This window comes from Xylocopa sonorina, chromosome 8, assembly GCF_050948175.1.
Source record: "Xylocopa sonorina isolate GNS202 chromosome 8, iyXylSono1_principal, whole genome shotgun sequence".
Taxonomy (NCBI): domain Eukaryota; kingdom Metazoa; phylum Arthropoda; class Insecta; order Hymenoptera; family Apidae; genus Xylocopa; species Xylocopa sonorina.
The window spans coordinates 8,225,388-8,248,789 of record NC_135200.1 but is presented as its reverse complement, the minus strand read 5'-3'; the positions used below and the strand labels follow the sequence as shown (position 1 = coordinate 8,248,789).

Genomic DNA, 23,402 nt, shown 5'->3' with positions numbered 1-23,402 from the left:
AATTGCCTACTATTGGAACATTAAATATGTATATACTACTTACGGAAATTAAGATATTCGTTAAGTATACAAACACATACATTAATGTACAACAGATATGCGATATCATAGAGCACTCATACATATCAAACACTCTGTTATTATATATGAAAAAAATAAATGCACAATTAATTTCAATATTCTGAATAAAAATATAACCAAGTTTCTTCTAGAATTCACGTTTAATTGAATAATCTGTGAATTTAAAGTTGAAATGATAGAAAAACATATGTTTATTTTCATATTGAAAAATACGCCTCTTATCAACTGAATTAACACCAACGCAAAATATCTCGTGCAGATGCTGACGCCATTTCATCGTTGATAAGAATCCGTAACGCCGTGAAGTATCATATAATACAAAAAAACACATACAGTTTTAAAAATTATTACGAATACTGTGTAGAAAGAAATAACGGAAGATGGTTGTACGACATCACGTCGAAGGATACGAAAACTTTTTTAAATTTATGGAAAACTTTAAACCTAATGAGCCGGTATATGTACTTTATAGTGGTAAAAAGCTACCAAATGGCAATAGTTGGTGTCCAGACTGTGTCGAAGGTACAATTGTTTAAAAGTTATCATTTATTTAACTTATAACCTAACTTTCATAATGTAATCTCTTACATAAAGTCAATTGTAAAGATAACTTTTTTATCCATAGCATACTTTGGTATAATTTTATGAGGAATTAAATATTTGTATTAATAAGCTAGTCATTTGAATAAACGTGGATGAATTTTTGTTTTTGTTACAGCGGAACCTTTTATAGAAAAAGGATTTAAAACAGCCCCTGAAACAACACACTTAGTTGAAGTTGAAGTTGGAGATCGACCTTAGTAAGTATTATAATTAAATATAGCTTTTATTAGTGAACTATATTTTTAATTAATCTTTAAAATATTTTTTCTCTTCAGCTGGAAAGACCTAAATTGTCCATTTCGAACAAACCCTGCTACAAAGTTAAAACTTCTGCCCACATTAGCAAGATGGGGAACACAAAAGCGTTTGGAAGGTGATCAGTGCCTTAAAGTTGACCTCATTGACATGTTACTCACCGATGAGGATGATTAATTAGGCCATCTTTTCATACCAGTATTGAAGCCCAAGATGAGCAATTCTGTAAGTTCTTGAATAATGAATGATTTGAAGTTTGTATTCACATTTGTTACTTATGAAATTTTCCTTTATTAACATAAACATTAGTAAAATTCCCTGTTTCTTTTTTTTAACAAAATTTTTTGTTTCTTTTTGTATTGTAAATATCTGTATATAATTACAATACCTGTATAAATTTTGCACCAATAGTATTGTGCAATTATATTTCTCATAAACAAAAAATTCTTCAAATTACTCTTCAATATAAAATTAAATATCTTCATATAAATTTGCATGTAAAGGTAAATAATATTTTTATAAAAATCTGTAAAAATATTATGGAATAACTTTTGGTACTTATATATAATAAATTGTTGTTTCCTTATATACTAATTGCACTATATGGAATGCATTTCTCAAGGAAGAATTTCTTTACATTAATTATGCAATTGCTGGTTGTATCTCTTCTGCTGCGGATGGCGGTATAACTCGTACGGAATAATGAATTTTTTTATTTCTCAATATACTATAAGTGTTATCAAAGACAACAGAATCTGTAACAGATAAAATTTCCGATAAACTGACTCGTATATTTTCACAATTCAATTTATTTGCGCAACATGTAACTTACATGTAGCAGGTACTTCGCATGTTAAGATTCCAATCTCGTCTAATTGATGAGCGGCTACTCTTCGCATAGGTAATACTTCCTTCCGTGTTCCATTGTTATCTTTTTTTACAATACCAAATCTGATATCATGATTCTCGGTTCGAAATTCCCAACTATAATCGCCCACACTTAATAAGCACGAAAGTATTATATCACGGATTACATATGATCTTATTTGTACCTTAATACAGATCCCATCTCAGATGCTGGCATATCTAGCTCCAGTTTTCCACCTTTCTTTATCGTAACTGTTGTGAGATTTTCCTTATCTTTATCCGTGTTGGCTACATACATTTCTTGTGGGATTTTACCGCCGAGACAAATCTGAGTAGAGATAAAAGTTTGCATGAACTAAGTCGACGAAGTTTCGAGCGCATCATACAAAAATACTGTATCAAAAAGTTTGTTAAAATTTTAGTAACAAATTTCTGGCAAAATCACCTTAGTTCCAAGTTTTGGATTGCCATCAGGATCTTGAAGCGTACCTCCAAAGTAAGCAGGCAGTTGTTCTTTCGGAATGTTATTTAATATCGCTGCTTGCCATTTTGCACGATCTGCTTTGTATATTTGAATTTTCGACAATGTGTATTCATTCATGAACTTCTTTGCAACCGAAAATGCAAAAGCAAATACTTTTGGAGCTGCAAGAAATATAATTATATTAGTAATAATTAATATATAATGACCAAAATTTTTGTATGAAAATATACCATTAATGATGTAACAGATCTTTAATATCTCCGGGTAGTTGGCTTCGTACATTTGAATTAAGGTAATAACAACTTCCCCAGCTGAAAAGTAAAATTACACAAATGAAAGTATGGTGAAAACTTGCCAAAAAATTCCATCAACTGTTGCCTTTGACAAGGAAGTGAATAACCAGTGAATTTGAAAGCAATTTCAGTTTAGCAATAGTTATATCAGTAACCGATCGTTTCTTACAAATTTATAACGCAAAAAACACTTTTATCTTATATAAGCACCCCGTTTGTTAATATCCTGTTTTTATGGGCCATGGAGACGTAATCAACCAAATACCGTTGTTATCTCGTAATGACACTCAAAGAGGCGAATAAAAATCCTTTGAAAAACTTATGTAATCCTGACCGATGTGATATTACCTGGTCTCCAGAGGTACTGTTTCAAATTGAATCCGTGCATATCGAAGATCACAACTATTTGGCTAGCTGCAAAACCATGTTTCTGCAATTGCTCTCTGCACAATTGTAGATATTCTTCGAGGATCTTTATGGTCACTCTTATCATATCTCTCCGTGAAACTACGTGCAAAATCCCATATAAGTCAAGGGCGTCAAAGTATACGGCGACCACTGTAGGGAAAGTATCGATATTATTTCGTATTATTCCACAAAGTATTATCTTGACTTATGAATTGATCTATTTTACTTAGAAGTAGAAAAAGCTCTACCTGGAGCACCGTCTTTGTCGAAACCGCATAAACCATGAGGTAGATAGTCTTTCAGAATTTGAGGAGGATCCCATTCGGCTAATTTGTCCACTTCCCATTGTTTTCGCCACTCCATAGACTAAACAATTATGTACAGATCAGTACTTAGAAATTTTTGCTGTTTTGGATTTTTAATTATATTTGTTGCTGCTTCCAATACCTATGAATTATCTCGAAAGAATAATAGAATATAGCGTTGGGAAATTTAATTTCTACTTTGTCGTAAGTGGCGAAAGGGAACACAGTCGCAACAAATACGTTGCAATATCCGGAATTCAACTTGAAAAAAAGAAAGTGCGTGTGTGTGAACCGCAGTAATTAGAACGTTTTATATTTTCGAATTGCCTTAATGTATAAAATGATAATGACACGATGCAGGTAGTATTACAAAATTAGATATTGGACTTAGCATTTTTTAAGGTACAAGCTTAAAATAGGAAATGGCCCGTAATATCTGGACATTTTTTATGAAACAAAACTTTTTCTTTTCACAATTTGCTTATTTTTCTCTCAAATTTGATCCATAGTAAAATATACATACGAAAATGAACTTTTTGAACGAAAGTAGGTGTTCAACAACATATAAGTATAAAGTACCGTAAGTGTTTGCGCTGCAAACAGTTCATCTTGCTCTCTCTTTGCTTTCCAGTGTGTAACTAGACAAATTTATGAACAAAGAATCTTTCCCTGTCTCTAATTAATTGTTCAATTCTCGAAAGTGATACAAATCCAATTCAAGAAAAGCCAAATTAAGATTAGTTTCACAACTTTTACTGTTACTGATTAGAATGGCATAAATGTACAAAAAAGGCTTCCAAATGTCTACCTACAGTTATATATTTCTAAAGAATAGAAAAGATAGACTTGTTTTTAAAAAGTGGATCAGGCATTTGACATTTATTAATTTTAGAATAGCATCGTGTGTGAAAGGAATTCTTTTTTTGCCAGCTATTAAGGCTAGAAAATATAGACACTATATATTTGTAATTTATGCTTCACGGACGATCCTCGTGTCAGTATAATTGTAAAGGATGGTAGAACAGGTTTCTTAAACTTTCTCGGTTGAATTTGCCGCTATTGGAACTTCAAACCACGGAGCGCGAAAGGTAGATGACTGATCAACGTAATAGTGAACATAAAACTATCGTAATCATTACTACTGACATAGATTTCTAGATAAGGTTGTAGCGAGAATACCGTACAGATTTACGAGTTGCCCTAGATATGAAAATTTTCACAGTTCGATGATGTTTCTTCTCAATTCCCGAAAAAGATACTAGCGTTAGAATTTGTTGAAGTAATTTATTTTAATACTAACACATTTCTAACAGTAGTTTTGATAAATCCTAATGTGTATTTTAAACTATTTCTTGGTCCCACAATATTATTATTATTTTGCTAATAGGATTTTAGAATCTAATACGTTTTCCTCTAAATTTTTAAATCAAATGTCTTGTTAAATAATTTTGTATGGTGTACTGGATTGTCGACTGTGCAATGGATTGCATAAGAAACGTGAAAGTACGATTAAAGCTCCAACTTAGTGTCCTCTTTTTAAAAAGTTTATGATAGGGAGTCATTTTTAACGCAGTAATGTTTGTCTATTGCTTGTTCCTAATGTCCAGGAAGTCGTACGGTCTCCACAGCTTAATTATCGCATAAAAAGATAATCATCATGGTCACAAGTCACGTATATTAAATGCAAAATCATACTTACGTCGCGCAACATCTTTTCCGCGGCCGCCACATCCCATTTTCTTGCTGAAAGTTAACATAATAAACTTAGTTTTAACTTAAAACACTAAATATTTTAATTGAAAAATAATTGGTCTTTTAACTTTTGAATTTTTAAGCCGATCTCATAACTTAATTATCTAGACTTTTAAAAACTGTAGACGATTCCTCGAATATTTTTGAATAAAAAAGTGCTTGTTCTAGTATGTAATTTTAGTTTATGTCGGTATCAAAACATACTATGTACGAGTATCTATTACTCTTCCCGTAAACAATTATCGTCAACGTCTAGATCTTTATTACAATATTATGCATCTGTTACGCTTAATATATGCAGCTCATTAATACACGTAGCAACTTATGAAATAACATTTTATATATTTCGACAGTACTATCTTTCACATGAACTAATTGCAAAACATTGCATATAATTAAAAAATTGCCCATAATGAACACTACAAATTGATTAGACTAATTTTTTCCAGAGAATGTAATCCAAAAGAAACCATTTACGGAATCGTGAATCATTTAAAGATAAAAATTTGAAAACAAAGCGTTATCGTGTTTAAATGAAAAAAATTCCTTTACGAATGAGGATACGTAAACTTTGAACTTCAAAATCAACTGTGACTACTACAAAGATCAATATCAGAGACGAGTATTTATAAAACAATAATCGTCAAGATACTGTATTCACCACAATGAAATAGACAGACATTTAGAGTCTACCTCCGTTCCCTGTTTCTATACGGTTGATAGATTTTCTTTACGGTACTTACATGCACGCATTTAACGCGTGCAATGTTGAGAAACTGTGCGAACTGTTGTAATAAATTTCAAGAATTCATACCTCGAAGCCAACGCAGTAGAAAGTGATCGTCATGATGCGGTTGCTTCAGAATGTCTTGAACCGTCCGCCTAAACTGAAATCAGAAGTTCGCATAAATTACTTAGTTATGCAATTTCAATGAAATTGTTTTTCAAATTCATGCATTATATATTAGTAGTACACTGTTCAGTTATACAAACACTATATTAATGCATTATTCACAAGTTCAAAGTGATTCAATATTCTACATTCTTAATTAAGATTATAGTACTGAAAGAAGTTCACTTTTAAAATTGTGTGAATTTTTACAAAATACGTAATAAAAACTCTGGCACAGGCCAGACGGTGACTAATGACATTTAAAAACAATAGCATATGCGAAGAGAAATATATAAATCAACATAAAATACCGTTGGAACTGCATCAAATAATTAAATATTATAGTGCTGGACTAAAATATTGCGTTGTAGCGCTACGCTGTAATCTAGTTCTATAGGATACAAAAAAATTAGGGATGTAAAATATATATTCTTATTATATTCGTAGTTGTTAGCAGTGTATACGCAATTTGCTGATATAATTGGTCACATTGAAAAATTGTTAATGTCTCTTCTATTCATGATTTACAGTGAAAGCAAACTGTTTTTTTGTGAGGTATACCAATGATTTTACGGTCAGTGCAAAAATCATTCACCGTTTTATTTCGCATGGTTCACAAAACCACCTGCATTTACTTTCACGGAGATTTTTCAGCGGGTCAACTTAGTCCGGTTACCCATAACCGAAATATCGGTCAACGATATGTCGAAATACATTGAAATTATTATTTTTTTCATACCTGTTCTTATTTTTTTACGATTTGATATTTTCAACCACAAGAAAAATGCAGTATTTTATATTACTCAAAATTTGTACACACTAAATGTCCTGAAATCAATCAATATGTAAAGAAATTTAGTTTGTTGTTTCGTTGTTTTCTTTGTAATTATAAGGAAAAAGAGGAATAAATAATATAAATATAAGAAATTATTACAAAACATATATAACGATTCACGTCAATTGCATCTTTTTGTCGGTGAATGCGTTGAATTTATCATTTGCATATATTTTTTGCGTCTGTCTATGAAAATAACACAAGAATTACTCAATTCTTTGTCAAACAATGTTTCACGTAACACATCAAACATTAACTCTTGATAAACATCAATCCTATGGAAGCAATTGATATCGAAGAAATAATATTTAGCTTTTCAACAGCAAAAAAAAAATCTATTTTTTTCAATTTTTCAAAGGAAAGCTTTTGGACTTATCAATTATAATTCGTACTTTATATACGATATATATGGCTTTATATACGATAACTGTGTACCGTTTCCTTGGTATTTTCGTGTGACCGGTGACTTCGATCGTTCGATAAAACTTGTTTGGTACACACGTAATGTTAACTCTCATCCATGAATGTAGCACAATTCAAGAATTTAGTGAAACTGATGTAGTGATACAAAATCATACGTAAACGATCTACTACTTGAGACAGATTTTGTATAAATATGTTCGACTAATCTTTAACTGTGTCACGTTGTAAGAGCACGTGTGTGTGCCTATGTGCTTAAAGAACCGTAGGGTAAAGAAAGTGCCGTTTACTTTTGGCCACCGTAATGTCAAGTAAAAACTGTCGTGCATGTATACAGCTACACACATAAGAAGATGAAATCTTTCACAAAGAGAGAATCGAAGTTATTTAAAGTGCAGACAGATGTAGTGGCTCTGAAAGAAGAAATCGCCACGCGAGGACGGAAGAAGTATACACACAGCCCCTCTCACCCAATAAAGTGATTTTCGTTAGGTGAAATCTTTCACATAATGGCACGATTCGAGCGACGAAAGTTGGGATAAAAAGTGTGTTCGCTGCAGGCGTGTCGTGGAACGAAAGTTCCAACAATAAGGGACAGGAAGTAGCTGTGTTCGATGATGATTCGCTAATTGATTTACTGATCCTCTTCACCTACAACTTTCCAGTGTTTTTCAAGTACTGAAATCATATGTTTTTGTATTTTAAGCAATGTTAGTGTTCAATTTATTTGTCCTTATTAGAGACAATACAAGAAAATCGTAGAACCTCATTTTCCTTGAATTTTAAAAGTGTTAATTAGGAGAATTAAATTTAGAAACGTAATATTATTCCAATATCGAAGATTAATGGGGATTAATTATGCTTTAAAAGAAGAAAAAGTCGCGTCCACGGGTCACAAATTGAAAATTATAATGCAACAAAGACATATAAGCTGTCCTTCTTTGTCAAAATGTTGTTTCAAAATGTAGAATGACATCTTTAATTTTAATAGCGTATTAATAATACCTGTTTTCATTAGCATTGGTGATGAATCAATTGCAGATATTTATACAGAAAAAGCTGAATTTAAATTAAAATTTATTTTATCCTTTTAGTATTATAATGTATACTTTACTTTGAGTAATTTGTATATTTCTACATCTTATAAGCATGCTCTACTTTTTTTGCATACTGTAAATTTCCTATAAGTATATAAATATCCACTGTTAAGTCATGAGAGATTCTGATATATGTAAAAACAACTTTTTTTCACTACTTCTTGTTTTCGTAAATTTATATATGCAATGACCCTTGTTGTACTTTTTTTTTATACAAGATTTCTGAGGTACGAAAGGTTTTGCACATAAAACTTACTAGTTTCAACACGTACGTCTATTTAAATCATTTGCAAACTATCATAACATTTATAACCCGACAATGTATAATTCTGTTTGCATTGTTTCTGCGTTGTGCACGCTTCTTTGAGAAGAGTTCTTACAAAAATATCCGTCATGGAACAAATAAATATATGTGGTGTTATGTGGACAAATATTGTTAGTTGATAACACGTCACGTTTCTTATTTCTAAGCAGTTCGTTGCTCACCTTGACCTTGCAATCGCGTGTTCTATCGAATCAAATTGTCGACTTACTTTCATCAATGTGAATCGTTGGTCATCTTCCAATCCCAATGCCTTCGACATCTTTCTTCTGTACACGTTTTGACGACGCACGATTCTTCCAATCACTCGATCGTCGTTCGTGCTTACCGTACTCGCGTGTGAAACGTTACTGCTTACTTCTATCGGTTACAGTCGTTTTTTTCTCTTTCTTTTCCTTTAATCAAGAATATTTATGAGCTTAAGGAAGTCAGTGTCACGCAAGGTCCTTCCACGCAAGACATTTCATCCGTTAGCGATTCCTATTAGAAGCAAGCAGTGATCAGACAAGAGAATCTAGGTATAATGTAGAAAGCAAAATGGAACAGTGCGTTGTCATCGTTTTAACATAATAAATGTATAAAATTGCGTATATGATAATCGACTCGTTATTATGCACGCGGTGAAGGACTCATATTGCATTTTAGTAACGACGAATGTTCATTTTCAGACCGATGAAATATGTATCTGAGTTGTTGCAAAATTATTGAGACTAAATTGGTATCAAAGATATAAAAAAAATGTGTACTGATTTTTTTCATCTGTTATATAAACAGTGTTTGGGCTGAGAATAAGTTACTCTTATTTCTTTTCTGAAAAACCATAAATGAAATTAATACTACAAAACACAACAACAGTTTTATAAATATAAATAAAATTTGGCTAAGTAATATTTTTGTATAAGAAAAGGATTCGTTACGTGTATCCTTCTTGCTTTTCCTTGTATATTACTTACTTAAACTTCTATTGTTTAAGACAATCAAAATTATATGTATATTTAATACAAAAAATAAAGAGAGATTATCGTCAAAAATATCGTGAAATTGTATAGGTTTCCAATATTTAATTTTCGACTCAGGACGCTACACATTTATTCATAAACGGGACGAAATTACTGTTAGACTGGGGGAATAACCGTATAATACTACTGGGCTAGACTCGAAATAAGCATGATCGAACCATGCGAAATGTTTAAAATCATACGCATTTCTATCACACAATTTCATATCACCTTTTTTACATATTATCGCGGAAAGGGCAACATTAAAATATATCTTACTTTCAAACATTGAACAGTAATAGAAAAAATACTATTTAATAGACACAATCAATACAACAGTCACGAAACTTCGACTCTCTCCATGTGTAGACGCAAAGCGAGTGTTGCAATTGAGTAAATGCCTTAAACTTCAGCCGGTTCAATTCGCAATCACCATTAAAAATTCATCTTAAAGTATTAAAAAAAGAAATAAGTAAACATTACCAAGAAATAGGATGCGTTGAAATCCTTTTCGAAACACTTTTCTCTTTGTCAATTGAGAACTGTCAACAAGTCATATTGTCACTTCACGAATAATAGCGCGCAGACACGTTCAAATAGTCCATTATTATTGCGTTTGTGTTTCGCGGTAGCGGGTTTACTTTATAGCGCAACAGGTGTCTCTTACGGTCGTTACAACCGCGCTCCAGTTCAAGAGCCAATTCTCGACTATAAATGATCGCTCCACGATGACCGACAACCAAATGGTATCGTTCTGTTCTGCGCTGCATTCCTGATGTTGACGCTACCATACCACCGGACACCCCACCACCTTGCCTCTTTTGTGTTCAGGTTCACCGTAGGAGAGCGAAAATCAATCGAAAATTGTTTCAGTTATCTCCGTCGTGTTGACTGTTGATATTTGCCTTCGTAGAGGAGATATGAGCTCTTCTTCTTCCGCGAACGACCGCGTGAGCTGCGAACAATGCAACGTAGGATTGAACAATTTCAAATACGCGCCAGTTTGTGAGTAAATTCTAGCTGTGGCGTTGCTTGATAGCTTTACAATAACTTATTATATCCTGTCACTTTGGGCAACAGCAGTTACTAGAATTTGTGATTTGATTTAGACAACGTAACCTTTGAATCAATCAACATTAACGATCCACTAATCGCCTTAATTGTTTAGAATTTTGTCTATTTTACGTCGATATCATATTAATCTTGATAATTTTGGATTTATGATTACCGTGTTTATTCGTGTATATAGATCCATAATTCTATTATAAGAAAATAGCGAGTTTATTTCGTAGAAGGGAGTCCAAAATTAAATTGTGTGCCGCCATTTTTAGACACTGTCTGCGCCATCTACCGAAGGGTTCCGGTGTTACCTGGTAACGATATTGACTATCGCTGGCATTCGACCTCGATCGATGTCTCGCATTCGAGTCATCGCACAATCAGTCATGGCGTAGGATGATAAAGTGGTACGCGATTTCCTGCGTACGATTTCTCTGAATAAACGCGAAAGTAACAGTTCGAAGAATCATCCTTTGTCCAATTCACAGTCGAATTTCGACAAAAAAAAGTGATTCATGCGACTATAATTATTCGATCGCGTCTGCATCGAAGAATGCAGATCCATTGCAAACGATACGTTATCGGCGTTTTGTGCCGGCGTTCTCAACAAGCAAACACATTGTATGACGGAATACATTCACCGGTACCGAGGTTTAAGAGATTTTACCGCTGTCAGATCTCCATTCAGTAAGTGAATTCTTATAATCATGTTTCACTATAAACGACATAGATTTGCGAACGCTGATTTCATTTTAATTGCCTATTCGGTTATAATAATTACAATACAATTAGAATGATACGTGTGAAAAATCTCTGCAAATTCTTATTGTATCATTTTTCGTCATTCTTTAATTTCTTGTTATTAACACTCTATCTCTGTCACACTATCTTGTTTCTACCTAACTAACAAAACCTAACTAAACAAAGTATATTTTTAAAAATTTGTAACGTAATATTTTGAGGAGCAAATTAAAATTATATTTCTACTATGCTCATACTTCGTGCTATTTGACCGGTTTCACCTATTTACGTCATCTATAGTACATACATATGTATTGCTAAGTCATGTTTATTTATCAAAGTTTAACAAACACCGTTTCATTTAAAAATATTCATTTAATATTTATACAAGTTTTTATTGTATTATTTAGTAATTATTAAATATACGTATAAATTTATAGAATTTCTATATTTACGTAATATATAAATATAATCAATTCATTTTGTCATATCTGTTTGTGTATGAAAAGCAATTATGTATGCTCGTAACTGAGTCATTTTCCCTTTGTACCTCTAAACAATTTACCACCAATTCATTTTTATCTGGAAATTCTCGAAGCGGAAAATAAGTCTGGAGGAAGTTGTATCTTCTCGATTTTTAGTTACGTAAAGAATTCGCGTGTACCATTAATCTATGTGTAGAAAATTGAGTCAAGGTTCCATGCGGAACCGAAACCGTGTATACTATGTTTATACTTTGAAGCCACTAACCTGGAACAGTAGTTCGTACTCCAAATTTAAACAAAGATATAGACTATTAATTAACCTGTAATAATCTCACACATATTTTAAACTTTAAATATTGTTATCTGTTATTGGAGTATCTGAACTGAATGTTTAATTCATTATTTTAAATATGTTTTGTTCTGAGATTATAAGAATTAGATTCATTCGAATTTTTATTGTTCTAGAATAAATTGAAATATACTATTAATGTAAAAGAATCGATCTTTTGACATATCGATTCATAATCGGCACCCTTATACCAAATCATACTATACCATACTATCTGTATGTCCTTTTGGCATACAACATTCCAGGTTATTCCGCGTGGAAATTTTGTCTTCCTGGAAAAGCTTTGTGTCGAAAGGTACTGGCCTGGAGAAAATATTGGAAGGTAGGAAAGCTTGGCATCTACGGTACCTTTCTCTCGGTCTTATTCTGACAGGACATTCTATGCCGTACCGTGGTCAGTTCAATACAATAAAGCCCAACGACACAGGTCTTCTTTTACCGTTCCTTTCATTCAATTTCTTCACTATATGTTCATCAGTGATTTTCCACACTTACGTCGCGACTACATCTTAAAAAGTGTATCCATGTTATATTCCAGCTACAATTAGGGGACACATTGTCATCTAAATTGAGGGCAATAATCATTTATCAAAACGATCTAACGATACAGTTAGCGCCACCTCACGCTTGCATTCAGCTGTCCAACGCGTTTCAGTGTCGTTTGTGAAAAGGCACAATTTCATGTTCATGCTCCGTAGAATCAGCCGAATCATAGAAATACATATCGTGAATGAATACAAATTTAATCGATTATGTACTATTTCAATGCTAGCCAATTGATAATAACGTCATGTTGTGATTGGGAACCATAAGGCTTAACCCAAGGCTTAAGAAAGTAACGAGAAAAAAGCATCGTCGCGTGTCGAAGATCCGTCAATTTACTTGTGCTCCTGTGTATGCATTCTGGTGAAGAATTTTGAAAAACCACTGTGAATAGTTGTAATTGATAAATCGAAGCGCACAGTGATTGGTGGCATGGAAACCCGTCGACGAGCTGAGCGTAGTTCTTGTAAGTAATCCGGACAATTGATATTTTATCTCTTTACATGTTAATTTAGTGTAACGTAAATGGTGAACGTGCGTATAAGTTGAGTAAGGTGGAGATATGAATGGACTTGGATCAATAAAATTATCGTATATATTATGTATGCTATTTGTGAAATTTCTTGACTTATCAAATCATTATTTTATTTGTCCATATGTGGTACGTATTTATTCAATGATTCAAAAAGTCTTTCAAATTCCTGATTACATGCTCCTATTGTTATATCTTCCATTTGACCTAGAAACTTATAAACATCGATATCGATGATAACTTCTCTATTTCAACATCACGTTACTATAATATTTAATGTTTCAAATTTTTTTTCTAATTCGTTCTTGTACGTGTTGTATACAATTTTTTTCAATTTCACAAATCTATTTTTTAGAAAAAGGTCGGCATTCTTGAGCTATGATACAATTAAGAATTTGTAGAAATTTCCCGACAAGATGGCGATCGAATAGCATTTCAATTGAGATTCTAGAACAATAATACCCCGAAGTATTATTTAGCGACTGTACGCAATTTATTACGATTAATCTTCGCACTCATAACACTTAACTTGTTCAATGTATGAACATTGTCGACTAGTTAACTTGCACAAATATACCATGAAGACATTTTACTCTTACGAAACATCTTGTTTTATTTGTCTTATTGAAGTACTAACTGATGGGCAGTTGCATTTGATGCTTGGCAAAGTGTTACATAGTAAACAAAGGGAAACCTTTTTTACTAAAAAAAAATGTATCTATATTTATCCAATCTCTGAGTCAATATCTAATAATTAATTTTACACGCACGGATGCACTCGTATATTTTTTGTAACACTTACATTATTCATTTTCAAGGTTTTATCAAGGCGGTCGATTTCTCAGTTAGAATTGTTCATATTCATTTATATTCGCTATAGCCTACCATGAATCAAGCTTAACCTTTCGCTGCAACGGCCTCCATTGTAAATCAAAGGATTTCGCGGTCAGATTTATTGTTTTGACTACCAAAACATGCATTAAAATTCTCCATAGCTAATAAATAATTGTCTTAAAAAGAAAAACAGATAACAAATAATAAGATATCTTCTAAATAACAGGTAATAGATTATATGTTTTAAATAATCATCTGTATAATATTCTAAATGTTTGTATAAAAAGGTATGATTCTACAATGTGAAACTCTCAAAATTTTCAAACGAAATATCGTCCATTCCAAATGCACTATATTTATTTATGATTGGTGATTTCTTGTCATGCATTCAAGTGCCTAATATTGGTCAAAGCAAGGTTAGTAGCTAGAAAATAAACGAACAATTTCCGCAAAGCGAATTTTCACCGTATCAGGTTTTAAATAGATCAGACGATAGTAATACAGCAACTAGGCTAGGGGTGTCCTGACCATGACTGCCGGCAAGACGTTTCTTCTCGATGGAAGTAGCCACGTCCTGGATGTTTGCCACGATGAAAAGCCTATAAGTAAAATTACCTACTAACCACGACCAATTTGCATCTCAACACGATTTAGCTGAAAAATTCTTACGCGTCTGCGACATTCTCGTACACCTTGCATTTGGTAACAAAATTATCCTTCTAGACTTGTTCTTCTAAGTTCTGACGCAAAACTTAGTATTCTAATTCACTAAACTTTGACTGAAATAAAATTCATTTATCATACTTATTGTTATGGTATTATAGTATTACAGATATGAAAACAATTGTACGAATTTCTATGTTCCGTGCATTGAAATGAAATACAATCAATCGATATCGTATGCGAAATTTGAGAGATTTAGTAATCAAAACTTCTTCAAGGAAATCTTATACTAATTGGTAGTATCAAATTGTACTTATTACGACATATATCAGTAATGAACTCCATAAGTTGTTAACATATCATCGCTCACATAATTTCAATGGCGCATCTAAAATAATTGGTATACCTTGAAAGATGTAACTGAGCACCTTAAAACTAATTCAAGCGTGTAACACTATAGCAAATTTAGTTTACGCAGTATACACATAGTTTATACAAAATTAAAAACTATTTTTGCTGTTACTTAACCGTGCTAAGTAAAGAAATCTTATCTATACTAATTTATTCTCTGCGTGTCTAAACCAGTCTCACATTAATCCTTGAATCGAATATACATGAACCTTGTATTATCTCTACTAGAAAATTGCAATGGACTTTAACATTAAGAAAGGCAAGTAGGAATGTATGGGATTCGTAGACGTAGAAAAGAAAAATTTATAACAAAAACAGAAAGGTATTAAAAAAATATTTTTACCGCTTATTGTATCAAAAAGATTAGTTGAAGTAGTTATTAAAATAGAATTATATAATTCGTTTTGATTAAACAATACAGATAATTTTCAACGGAATTGAAAACAGAGTGAACAATATAAAATACAATTTGATTCGATGCTTTGATAGAATAGCAATTTATATTGTTCATTTTGCATTCATTTTGCATTGAATCAACTTTGTTGTTCAAACAAAATTAACCGTTTGTGTAATTTTGCTTTAAAGGCATGTTATATGGATGTGTCATATCGTAATCAGTAATATTTATAACATAAAAAACTTCTTTCTTAGAGAACTGATAATTCAAATAGAATATCGCCAAGAAGTCAACATTTAATATAAGAATGTATACATTATTCAATTAAAAATTGTATTGGTTTGTCTAAGTTGCCACAGATGGCTGAAAACAGTCGGTGAATGTCGGTACGCTTCGGCATTAGTCGGGAAAGTTCGTCGATGCCGTATCGCGGCGTTCTTATTCAGTACACTGGTGTCTTTCGCCGCTGTCATTTAATGTAATTGTGTTGCTTGCGAAGTGTTTAAATATCTAAATCACTTGATTATTGCAATTTCAGATTAAACATTAGTATTTTATCTTTATATGTGCTGATTCGTTAAACATATTTTTATAACTTGTAAAAAGTGAGTGGTGCGTTGATCTCCGTCATGAGTTCGCGCGTTTCTCCGCACACTTTTCGGAGCGCCCCCAAAATGGTAAATATAATTGCACGTTTACAATCGCACATTGATATACCTCTACATTCTTAAAATACATAACCTGCAATACCGTAGTATTTAAATGAATCACTACTGTTCTAATTTCAACCCAAATACATTCTCTTTTTTAAATAATAAATTCATGATGTACAAATTTAATGTCTACATTTCTATGGTATCTTGTATCTATTATACAATCTGTATATGACACAATCATGATTACATTATGTCTGTGAATGAAATTACATTCATTCGAATGGTATTGCTATTATATTCTGAGAAAATTGACAACGTATTTTCCTTTTCTTCTTGCATTTGTAATCACAACGTGCTGGCGCAACGTTCCTGGCAATTTGTTAACCTTTTTACATAATGATGTGATGTATCCGTTGAATAGATCAAGCGAATCAAATGTTTTTTTTTTTTCACCAGCAACATTTATTGCTATTCCTCGACTGCTTTAATCGCGATTTAATTTCGTATGCGAGCTGTTACAACAAGCTCTCTACGCATTCTACGGTCCTTGTATTTTTAGTGATATTGGCACGTATCTCTAAATGGTAGCTGCAACATATCCAATAGGAACGTAGACAATTCTTTACGGCTTTTTCATGACAACTATCAATTGGAATGTGTACCAATGTACGCGTGTGTACGAATGTGTAAAAAGAATTATAACTAAAAAAAATTGTTACCGCTTATTTTCGTCCATTAGCCAGATATTTATATCTGTGTCTATTTATGAATCAGTTGTGGGAGTGTAATTAGAATTAACTTGATTTCTGCGCTGTCTCGAAAACAACTAATTAAAAAGAATTTTGTGCAAACTAAAGTATGTAACTAAATTAAGACTTACTGAAAATTTTTATTTTTAAACATGTCTTTGCTTTAGCCTTGTAATTTATACTTACATTTTCTTGAATATAAGTATCGTCTGACTAATGTATTCTTTTATAAAATGCAATTTCCTTTATAAAAGAAGTAGATTCTAATTGCTATTCTTGGTTATCCTCATGTGTATGATTGATGACGATAATTAAGATGTGCTATACTGTGTTGATAACTTGGGTTTCCAAATATTATTGTAATTTTTCGTATCGAAATTATCCTTTAATGTTTAGAAACTGAAACAGTTTTTGAATGTGCTCTAAACATGTATCACATGTTAAAAAGAAGCATCGTCGAAGTGTATCATGATGAACCTCTTTTTTTTCCCCGATGTTTATTCTGTGCTAACCTCCAGCAGTTTTTTGTTGGACGGGAATAGTTACATGGAAAAACTGGTTTCAGATGCAACTTACTGATCTTCAAAACCCGCCGAAATTACGAGCTACACTTTGAAATTATTTGTTGTATTTTATAGATTGAAATTTTCAATATTTTCAAATTCGCGTTTTAGCTCAACAAGAATACATCCTGCAAGTTTGAGAAATTTCAATGAATTACAGAATAATTAATCAACGCTCAAGATTTAATTGTCGAAAATATCGATACCTACAATTTCTTTACGAATAATCGATATTTAGTATTCAATTGTTCATGTTCGATAAATTCAATAGCTAATTTTAAGGTCAGTTTATTTTTATTCTAGACATTATTATCTTCTTAAATTCCATTGTATTTTTAGCAACAATATATTTGTGATCTTTCCGAGTACAATGACCGATCGTAACAAAAATATATGGTAGTGAGTCACTTCGATTGATAGTTATTACGAAATAGCGTCCTCGAGTGGCGTTTAAATCAGAGTTCGCGGGAAATGTATCATTTGCCTAATAGCGCGTAAATGAAATTGAACACTGTGCGTGCAGCGCCCTCATCATTCGATCGTTGTCAACGACTCGCAAATTGTATCAACGATCATTGAAAAGTTATAGGCGAACTTTGAGTACTTCCAAAATGAAATTGTATGTTTCTGCATTCTACATCTTGTATCGGATACATGTTTACTCATGAACATAAAGTAAAAGTTTACACCTTCAACGAGACGTTAATTGATTTTTTGAATGCAAAGGTTAAGCATACACAAGTAAATGTTCACACGAATTATTTTGTTACAGAATTCTTTATTAATTCTCTATCTCTGTTACAGAAAAATAGAATCAAGTTCAATAGTTATCTCAGGTCAAGAAACAGGGCTAACCCTGATTCAGGACCAACTTCCTTAGATACTCTCTGACTCAAAAAACAGGTTAATGACCTCATCAAATGGTGCGAGGGCGTGCTCTTGCACACATGATACTTATCGTAAACATACTCAAGATGTTAAGAAAGGCTCTGATTTATAATTGATACCATTCTAGTTTCAGTACACGTGCAGTAATGATTCTGAATCAAAATTGTAATATTCAATTAATACTCAATTAAATTCCAAATATTTACACATCTCCAGTACAACGATATGCATTCATAAAATTTTGTAAATTGGTATACTGTATCGATTTGGAGATCATAGAGGAATAGTGTAATAAATGTATTCTTCTCTTTCAGCGTTGGTCAGAACCGCACAAGAGTCGAGCCTGATGTCCATATGGTCGACAAGCACTGGACGCAATTCACTGTTTGGCGCGGAGGGTGGAGCGGTACTCCCCTCCTCGCAGTTGCCGATTCACGTACACGTGGCCCGCACACATCTGCGCAACGCTGACGGCCACTGCTTCCACAAGCGGTTCCACGACTGTCAGGTCGGTAGTTCTCCCCTTGTCTCTTTGATCTCTTCGCAGTTCGTTTCCTCTTTATCTTTCCGTGTGTCACGCTAGATGTTATATTGCTGTCTCGTCGCGTTTTCTCAGTACATGTACATTCTTATCTACACACCTTCGACGCGTGATCAATTTCTTTCATTTATATTCCGGATTATCAGGATGATATTGCTGACCTACGGGTGCACGGTGGATGCTGGCTTATTGGACATTACTTTAACGTCACATATTTAATTTTCTTATCACTGTAATACAAATATTGATGCTCCTACTGCGACATAGAGGAAGCTCTGTGTACGTCTTAAGATTCAGTGCTACGAGAAAAATGCAATGTGTATAAAAGTGCATTGAGTCAGAAAAGTAATGTAAAATTATTTAGAGAGTAACCACGAACGTACTGCATATTGACCATATTCTTGTTTTATGAATCATGTTGATATTATTGTGCACAGCTTGTAATAGTGTGGCTTGCAAGATTGCTAAGTGAGAACCGTTATGTATAATAATATTACGAATTTATGCCATTTGCCATTAGTTAAAATTGGCTTGCATCCATTGCCTACATCAATTAAACAACGATTCTCTAGTGTTCCAAATGTAAAATTTAATTGACCAGTTAATAATTTACAAGCGAGAATGTATACGTATTAAAAAATATATATTTTTCACACGCTATTGAACTTCAACGATAGGAATCAATTAATTTTTATTTCATAAATCACGCAGGCCTTTAATTAGTAGCTAAATTAGCAATTTATAATCGGGAAACCGTAAAGTATCGAGATTGCGTTTCCTGAGAATCACTGAAATGATTCTTATCCGGATAAGAATTGCGTTGTAAATATTCAACCGCAGAAGCAAACATATCTAATGTGCACTTATATTTCGTGAAATCCTTGAAATCCGAATGAAAGCAATCACAATTCTTTAAATTAATCTCATAATTCTACCAACTAAATAATTATTCTGACGTTAACAATAGTTCCCTCGACCGTGAATTTGATTTGTACATAACAAGAATACGTAAAATATTATCACCTTTACGTTAGCAGGATTTGGCACGTAAAATGTCATGTACAGAGTAACTGTGAATGTACTTACATCACACACGAATCTGCCGAAGGAATTGATTTATCGCTCCTCCTGTGCTCGAGGCCAGTTATAGTCTAAACAAAAATAATTTTATATTAGTAACAGAAATTCTAATATATATATATTAAATTAAGTATAAATGAGGCGAATTTTAATAAGATTTAGGAAATTACCAGAATTGTTTATTTGTCAATTACTTAGGGAATTGTATTATTAGTTGGTCAATGTGTCGGACAAAACAATAGTTGTCTATGACGCTCTGTCGCTTGCCAGTTCTCCCGCAAATGTAATCAATTTATCAATACTTGAACTTTCATTCTTCCGTTGCGTCCAGGCTTTTCAATAATTTGCCTTATTATTTGTTTCGTTCAGCACCCGTTGGTTTTTTGTCCTACACGGGACTTTTGGCAAGTTCTCCCGTTGGCACCGACATTGCCATCTACTTTCGGTACGTGTCTTTCTTTCTTACGTGCTTGTGCAGTTGACCGCCAATTATACGAACACTGATTATCTCCGGATGTGCAATTATCGCAGGTTTATTTTTAACGTTTTTGCCATTCATCGCGAACACGAATTAGAATTCAAAATGAATGCGTCTTTGTTAGCTAATGTTACAAAACAATAAATTTAATTAGAGTAGTTAGGTATAAGTTTTAACATAATTAAAATTAAAAAGGAAAATTCTTCTAACACAGATTTACAGTGAATATAATTGTAATTTATGTAGTATTTATGTAATATATAATATTTCCAAATGTGCTTAGTTCGATTTACAAATTGTACAGTTAAACCCCATATGATATAATAATTACATAGAAATCTAAAAATTAACGTATCATATAAAATTAAAAACCAGTACAAAAAATGAAGATTGAATTCCATAAATTATACTGTAAAATACAATATTGCCTTTAAGGCTATCAGAAATATGTTTATGAAACGTACATATCAACAATTGGCCAACTATTGTACATTAAATACTAGAATGCATTAATATCTCCTGCACTGAATTGAAACCGTGTAGTAAAAGTATTGTATTACACAGAAGAGTGCTTCATTTCTCTAACCGCATTAGAGAGAAAACGTTTTGTATAAAGGATATAATATGAAGGGGTCGCCCCTATATTACTTTGAAGCAAGAACACACGCATACTAATATTTGAGAAATTGTTTTGTTGACTAACGTAGTCATATTACATTGCTCTGTAATCTGAATCGGTAAAGTTTCAATTGGATCGTATAATTGGCCACTGTGCTCGCGGGAAGCCGAGGTACTTGTCACAAGTTAGCGCGTTATACGAGCAACCGCTGTTATTTAATTTTGTAACATACACCTTTCACTCAATAACTCGTTCGTATTGTTCAAATTTTACAATTCTCTAAATATATATTCTTCTTTTTTATTCACCAGTCAAAGATGTCGCAGTCGGGAGATGGCCTTCATACACCGGGTTATCTCTCTTGGAGAAAACTCCAGCTCAGCCGAGCAAAACTTAAAGCGTCGAGCAAGACGTCTGCCCTACTTTCCGGTTTCGCTATGGTATATAACTGATCTCTTTGATACATCTCTTCGGTAGTCTAGACTGCACGTGCAACACAACTATAGTAATAATAAACTCTAGTAGTATTGTCTGTGAATAAAGTCTCTTACATATCTCTGGTTTTCTTATATATCATTATTAAAAATAGAGGATTTAGTGCATTGCACAAGTCATTCGAAAGCGAAACGATTAACTTATATAGTTGATCAATTTCGATAATGATAATTGGAATAAAGTTGAAAAGCAGTGTAGTTAATTATATATATATAATCTATTCAATATCAATCGCATAAAAGTAGAAAAATGATTTTTCTTGTCTTCTAGTTCTATAGCTATTCTTTTCTAATAATCATGTATAAGAATATCATGCAATTCAATACAAAACACTTGTATTAGCAAAATATTAAATAAAATTTCTGTTTTAAAATTAAACAAATCATAAATCTACTTCTGGATATTATACATTGTACTAATAAATAGAATTTCTGTCACAGGTAGCCATGGTGGAAGTGCAGCTAAACTCCGACACAAAAGTACCATCGGAGATGTTAATCGCCTTTGCTGTGTGCACAACACTTTTGGTCGCGGTTCACATGTTGGCCCTAATGATATCGACGTGTATCCTGCCAAACATAGAGGCTGTGTGCAATCTACATAGCATAAGTTTGGTGCACGAATCGCCGCATGAACGTTTACACTGGTACATCGAGGTGGCATGGGCGTTCTCCACTCTGCTAGGACTCTTATTATTTCTATTGGAAATCGCTATACTTTGCTGGGTAAAGTTCTACGACTTCTCGCAAGTGGCCGCTTGGTCCGCCTGCATCGTGTTGATACCAGTATTAATAATCTTCCTTGCGTTCGCGATACACTTCTACCGGAGCCTGGTGGCCCATAAGTATGAGGTCACTGTGTCTGGCATAAGAGAACTGGAGTTACTCAAAGAACAAATTGAATCGACCGATGTCGAGGGTAGAAACGGTGTGAATTTGCTACAGACCTCCAATGTTACGCACGTGGTCTGAAGAATGAACTCTACAACCTGTGCTAGTTTTCAAATGTGATAGCCTTTCAGTGAAGGATAATGATGAATATCTAATCGCAGGCTACAATGTTGACAGCTGTATATAAAGCAACCGGCATAAAAAATCAAAAATAGATTAGGGGAAAAAACTGCATTGAATGAAAATATGTACCAATACTGACTGTCCTGTTTATAAAGTGTACAGCGTAAATTTGAATTGTGAATCACGTGGGAGAGGACTTGATGTGTTCCGTTTCTTGCGAAGTTTCGATTATGCCTATACACAATAAGTTTGAAGGACAACATCTGTTTCTTTCAGCAAACGACTTAATATATTGTTTCCCGTGTTTATCTCCTATCGCAGCGAATTTACACATTTATCGAACAGTGACGTTCTATAAAACAGATGTGCGTATGAACGTGAAACATTCCCTTTCTCGCATAGCGACTTAATATACAAAAACAACGTGGTAAGATCTACTGTTGAATATATTCTTATCTGTGGTTCGAAAAGTAATAGTCGAGAATAGACGTTTATTTTTTTCGTAGAATCTTCGTAACCAAACTGCGTTTAATGTACTTATCTCGTTTAGAAATATGCGTTTCTATTAGTATAACTCGCAGTTTTTTCGGTTTCGTTCGTTTACTCGTCATTTCTCGCGTAACGCGCCCCGTGCTCAAGTGAATTTTCACGTTTTTTTATGCGGAGACTAAATAGTTTGCCGTCTATTGTCTCT

The 23,402-nt window shown here is 33.1% G+C and overlaps 4 protein-coding genes and 1 long non-coding RNA gene across 6 annotated transcripts; 3 read left to right on the top strand and 2 right to left on the bottom strand.

Moving 5' to 3' along the window:
* Positions 1 to 356: 356 nt before the first annotated feature.
* LOC143426284 (thioredoxin domain-containing protein 17) lies at positions 357 to 1,198 on the top strand. Its single transcript, XM_076899634.1, has 3 exons — positions 357 to 603; positions 800 to 881; positions 960 to 1,198. Exons 1-3 carry the CDS (start codon positions 462 to 464, stop codon positions 1,114 to 1,116), a joined length of 381 nt encoding a protein of 126 aa, XP_076755749.1. The 5' UTR covers positions 357 to 461; the 3' UTR covers positions 1,117 to 1,198.
* Positions 1,199 to 1,383: 185 nt separating this feature from the next.
* Positions 1,384 to 9,026, bottom strand: LOC143426282 (SEC14-like protein 2). Its single transcript, XM_076899632.1, has 10 exons — positions 8,826 to 9,026; positions 5,863 to 5,935; positions 4,996 to 5,039; positions 3,240 to 3,357; positions 2,932 to 3,141; positions 2,521 to 2,601; positions 2,252 to 2,451; positions 1,992 to 2,134; positions 1,772 to 1,923; positions 1,384 to 1,694 (listed from the first exon to the last, which is right to left on the bottom strand). Exons 1-10 carry the CDS (start codon positions 8,874 to 8,876, stop codon positions 1,582 to 1,584), a joined length of 1,185 nt encoding a protein of 394 aa, XP_076755747.1. The 5' UTR covers positions 8,877 to 9,026; the 3' UTR covers positions 1,384 to 1,581.
* On the bottom strand, positions 8,956 to 10,403 carry LOC143426285 (uncharacterized). Of its 2 annotated transcripts, none has more exons than XR_013102132.1 (2): positions 10,096 to 10,403; positions 8,956 to 9,094 (listed from the first exon to the last, which is right to left on the bottom strand). It is a non-coding gene; the product is annotated as an uncharacterized LOC143426285 (long non-coding RNA). The 2 variants fall into 2 exon arrangements; XR_013102133.1 differs by having other exon boundaries at positions 8,957 to 9,094; positions 10,254 to 10,403.
* Positions 10,404 to 10,490: 87 nt separating this feature from the next.
* Positions 10,491 to 23,068, top strand: LOC143426283 (calcium release-activated calcium channel protein 1). The gene is given in 6 exon segments (XM_076899633.1): positions 10,491 to 10,617; positions 18,797 to 18,990; positions 20,473 to 20,484; positions 20,486 to 20,548; positions 21,512 to 21,640; positions 22,136 to 23,068. Coding segments are annotated over 6 exon segments (1,014 nt in total). The 5' UTR covers positions 10,491 to 10,532; the 3' UTR covers positions 22,667 to 23,068.
* Positions 12,086 to 12,968, top strand: LOC143425994 (uncharacterized). Its single transcript, XM_076899096.1, has 3 exons — positions 12,086 to 12,219; positions 12,394 to 12,568; positions 12,785 to 12,968. Exons 1-3 carry the CDS (start codon positions 12,086 to 12,088, stop codon positions 12,911 to 12,913), a joined length of 438 nt encoding a protein of 145 aa, XP_076755211.1. The 3' UTR covers positions 12,914 to 12,968.
* Positions 23,069 to 23,402: the final 334 nt, after the last annotated feature.

What these genes read in the sequence shown, in the direction of transcription:
- LOC143426284 (XM_076899634.1), top strand. Translation starts at nt 462, where the DNA reads ATGGTTGTACGACATCACGTCGAAGGATACGAAAACTTTTTTAAATTT. An exon ending in GTGTCCAGACTGTGTCGAAG is followed by an intron (nt 604 to 799) that starts GTACAATTGTTT and finishes TTTTTGTTACAG; the next exon opens with CGGAACCTTTTATAGAAAAA. An exon ending in GAAGTTGGAGATCGACCTTA is followed by an intron (nt 882 to 959) that starts GTAAGTATTATA and finishes TTTTCTCTTCAG; the next exon opens with CTGGAAAGACCTAAATTGTC.
- LOC143426282 (XM_076899632.1), bottom strand. Translation starts at nt 8,876, where the DNA reads ATGTCGAAGGCATTGGGATTGGAAGATGACCAACGATTCACATTGATG. An exon ending in TCTACTGCGTTGGCTTCGAG is followed by an intron (nt 5,040 to 5,862) that starts GTATGAATTCTT and finishes GTTAACTTTCAG; the next exon opens with CAAGAAAATGGGATGTGGCG. An exon ending in CGGAAAAGATGTTGCGCGAC is followed by an intron (nt 3,358 to 4,995) that starts GTAAGTATGATT and finishes ATAATTGTTTAG; the next exon opens with TCTATGGAGTGGCGAAAACA.
- LOC143425994 (XM_076899096.1), top strand. Translation starts at nt 12,086, where the DNA reads ATGTGTAGAAAATTGAGTCAAGGTTCCATGCGGAACCGAAACCGTGTA. An exon ending in TATAGACTATTAATTAACCT is followed by an intron (nt 12,220 to 12,393) that starts GTAATAATCTCA and finishes TTAATGTAAAAG; the next exon opens with AATCGATCTTTTGACATATC. An exon ending in CCTGGAGAAAATATTGGAAG is followed by an intron (nt 12,569 to 12,784) that starts GTAGGAAAGCTT and finishes GTTATATTCCAG; the next exon opens with CTACAATTAGGGGACACATT.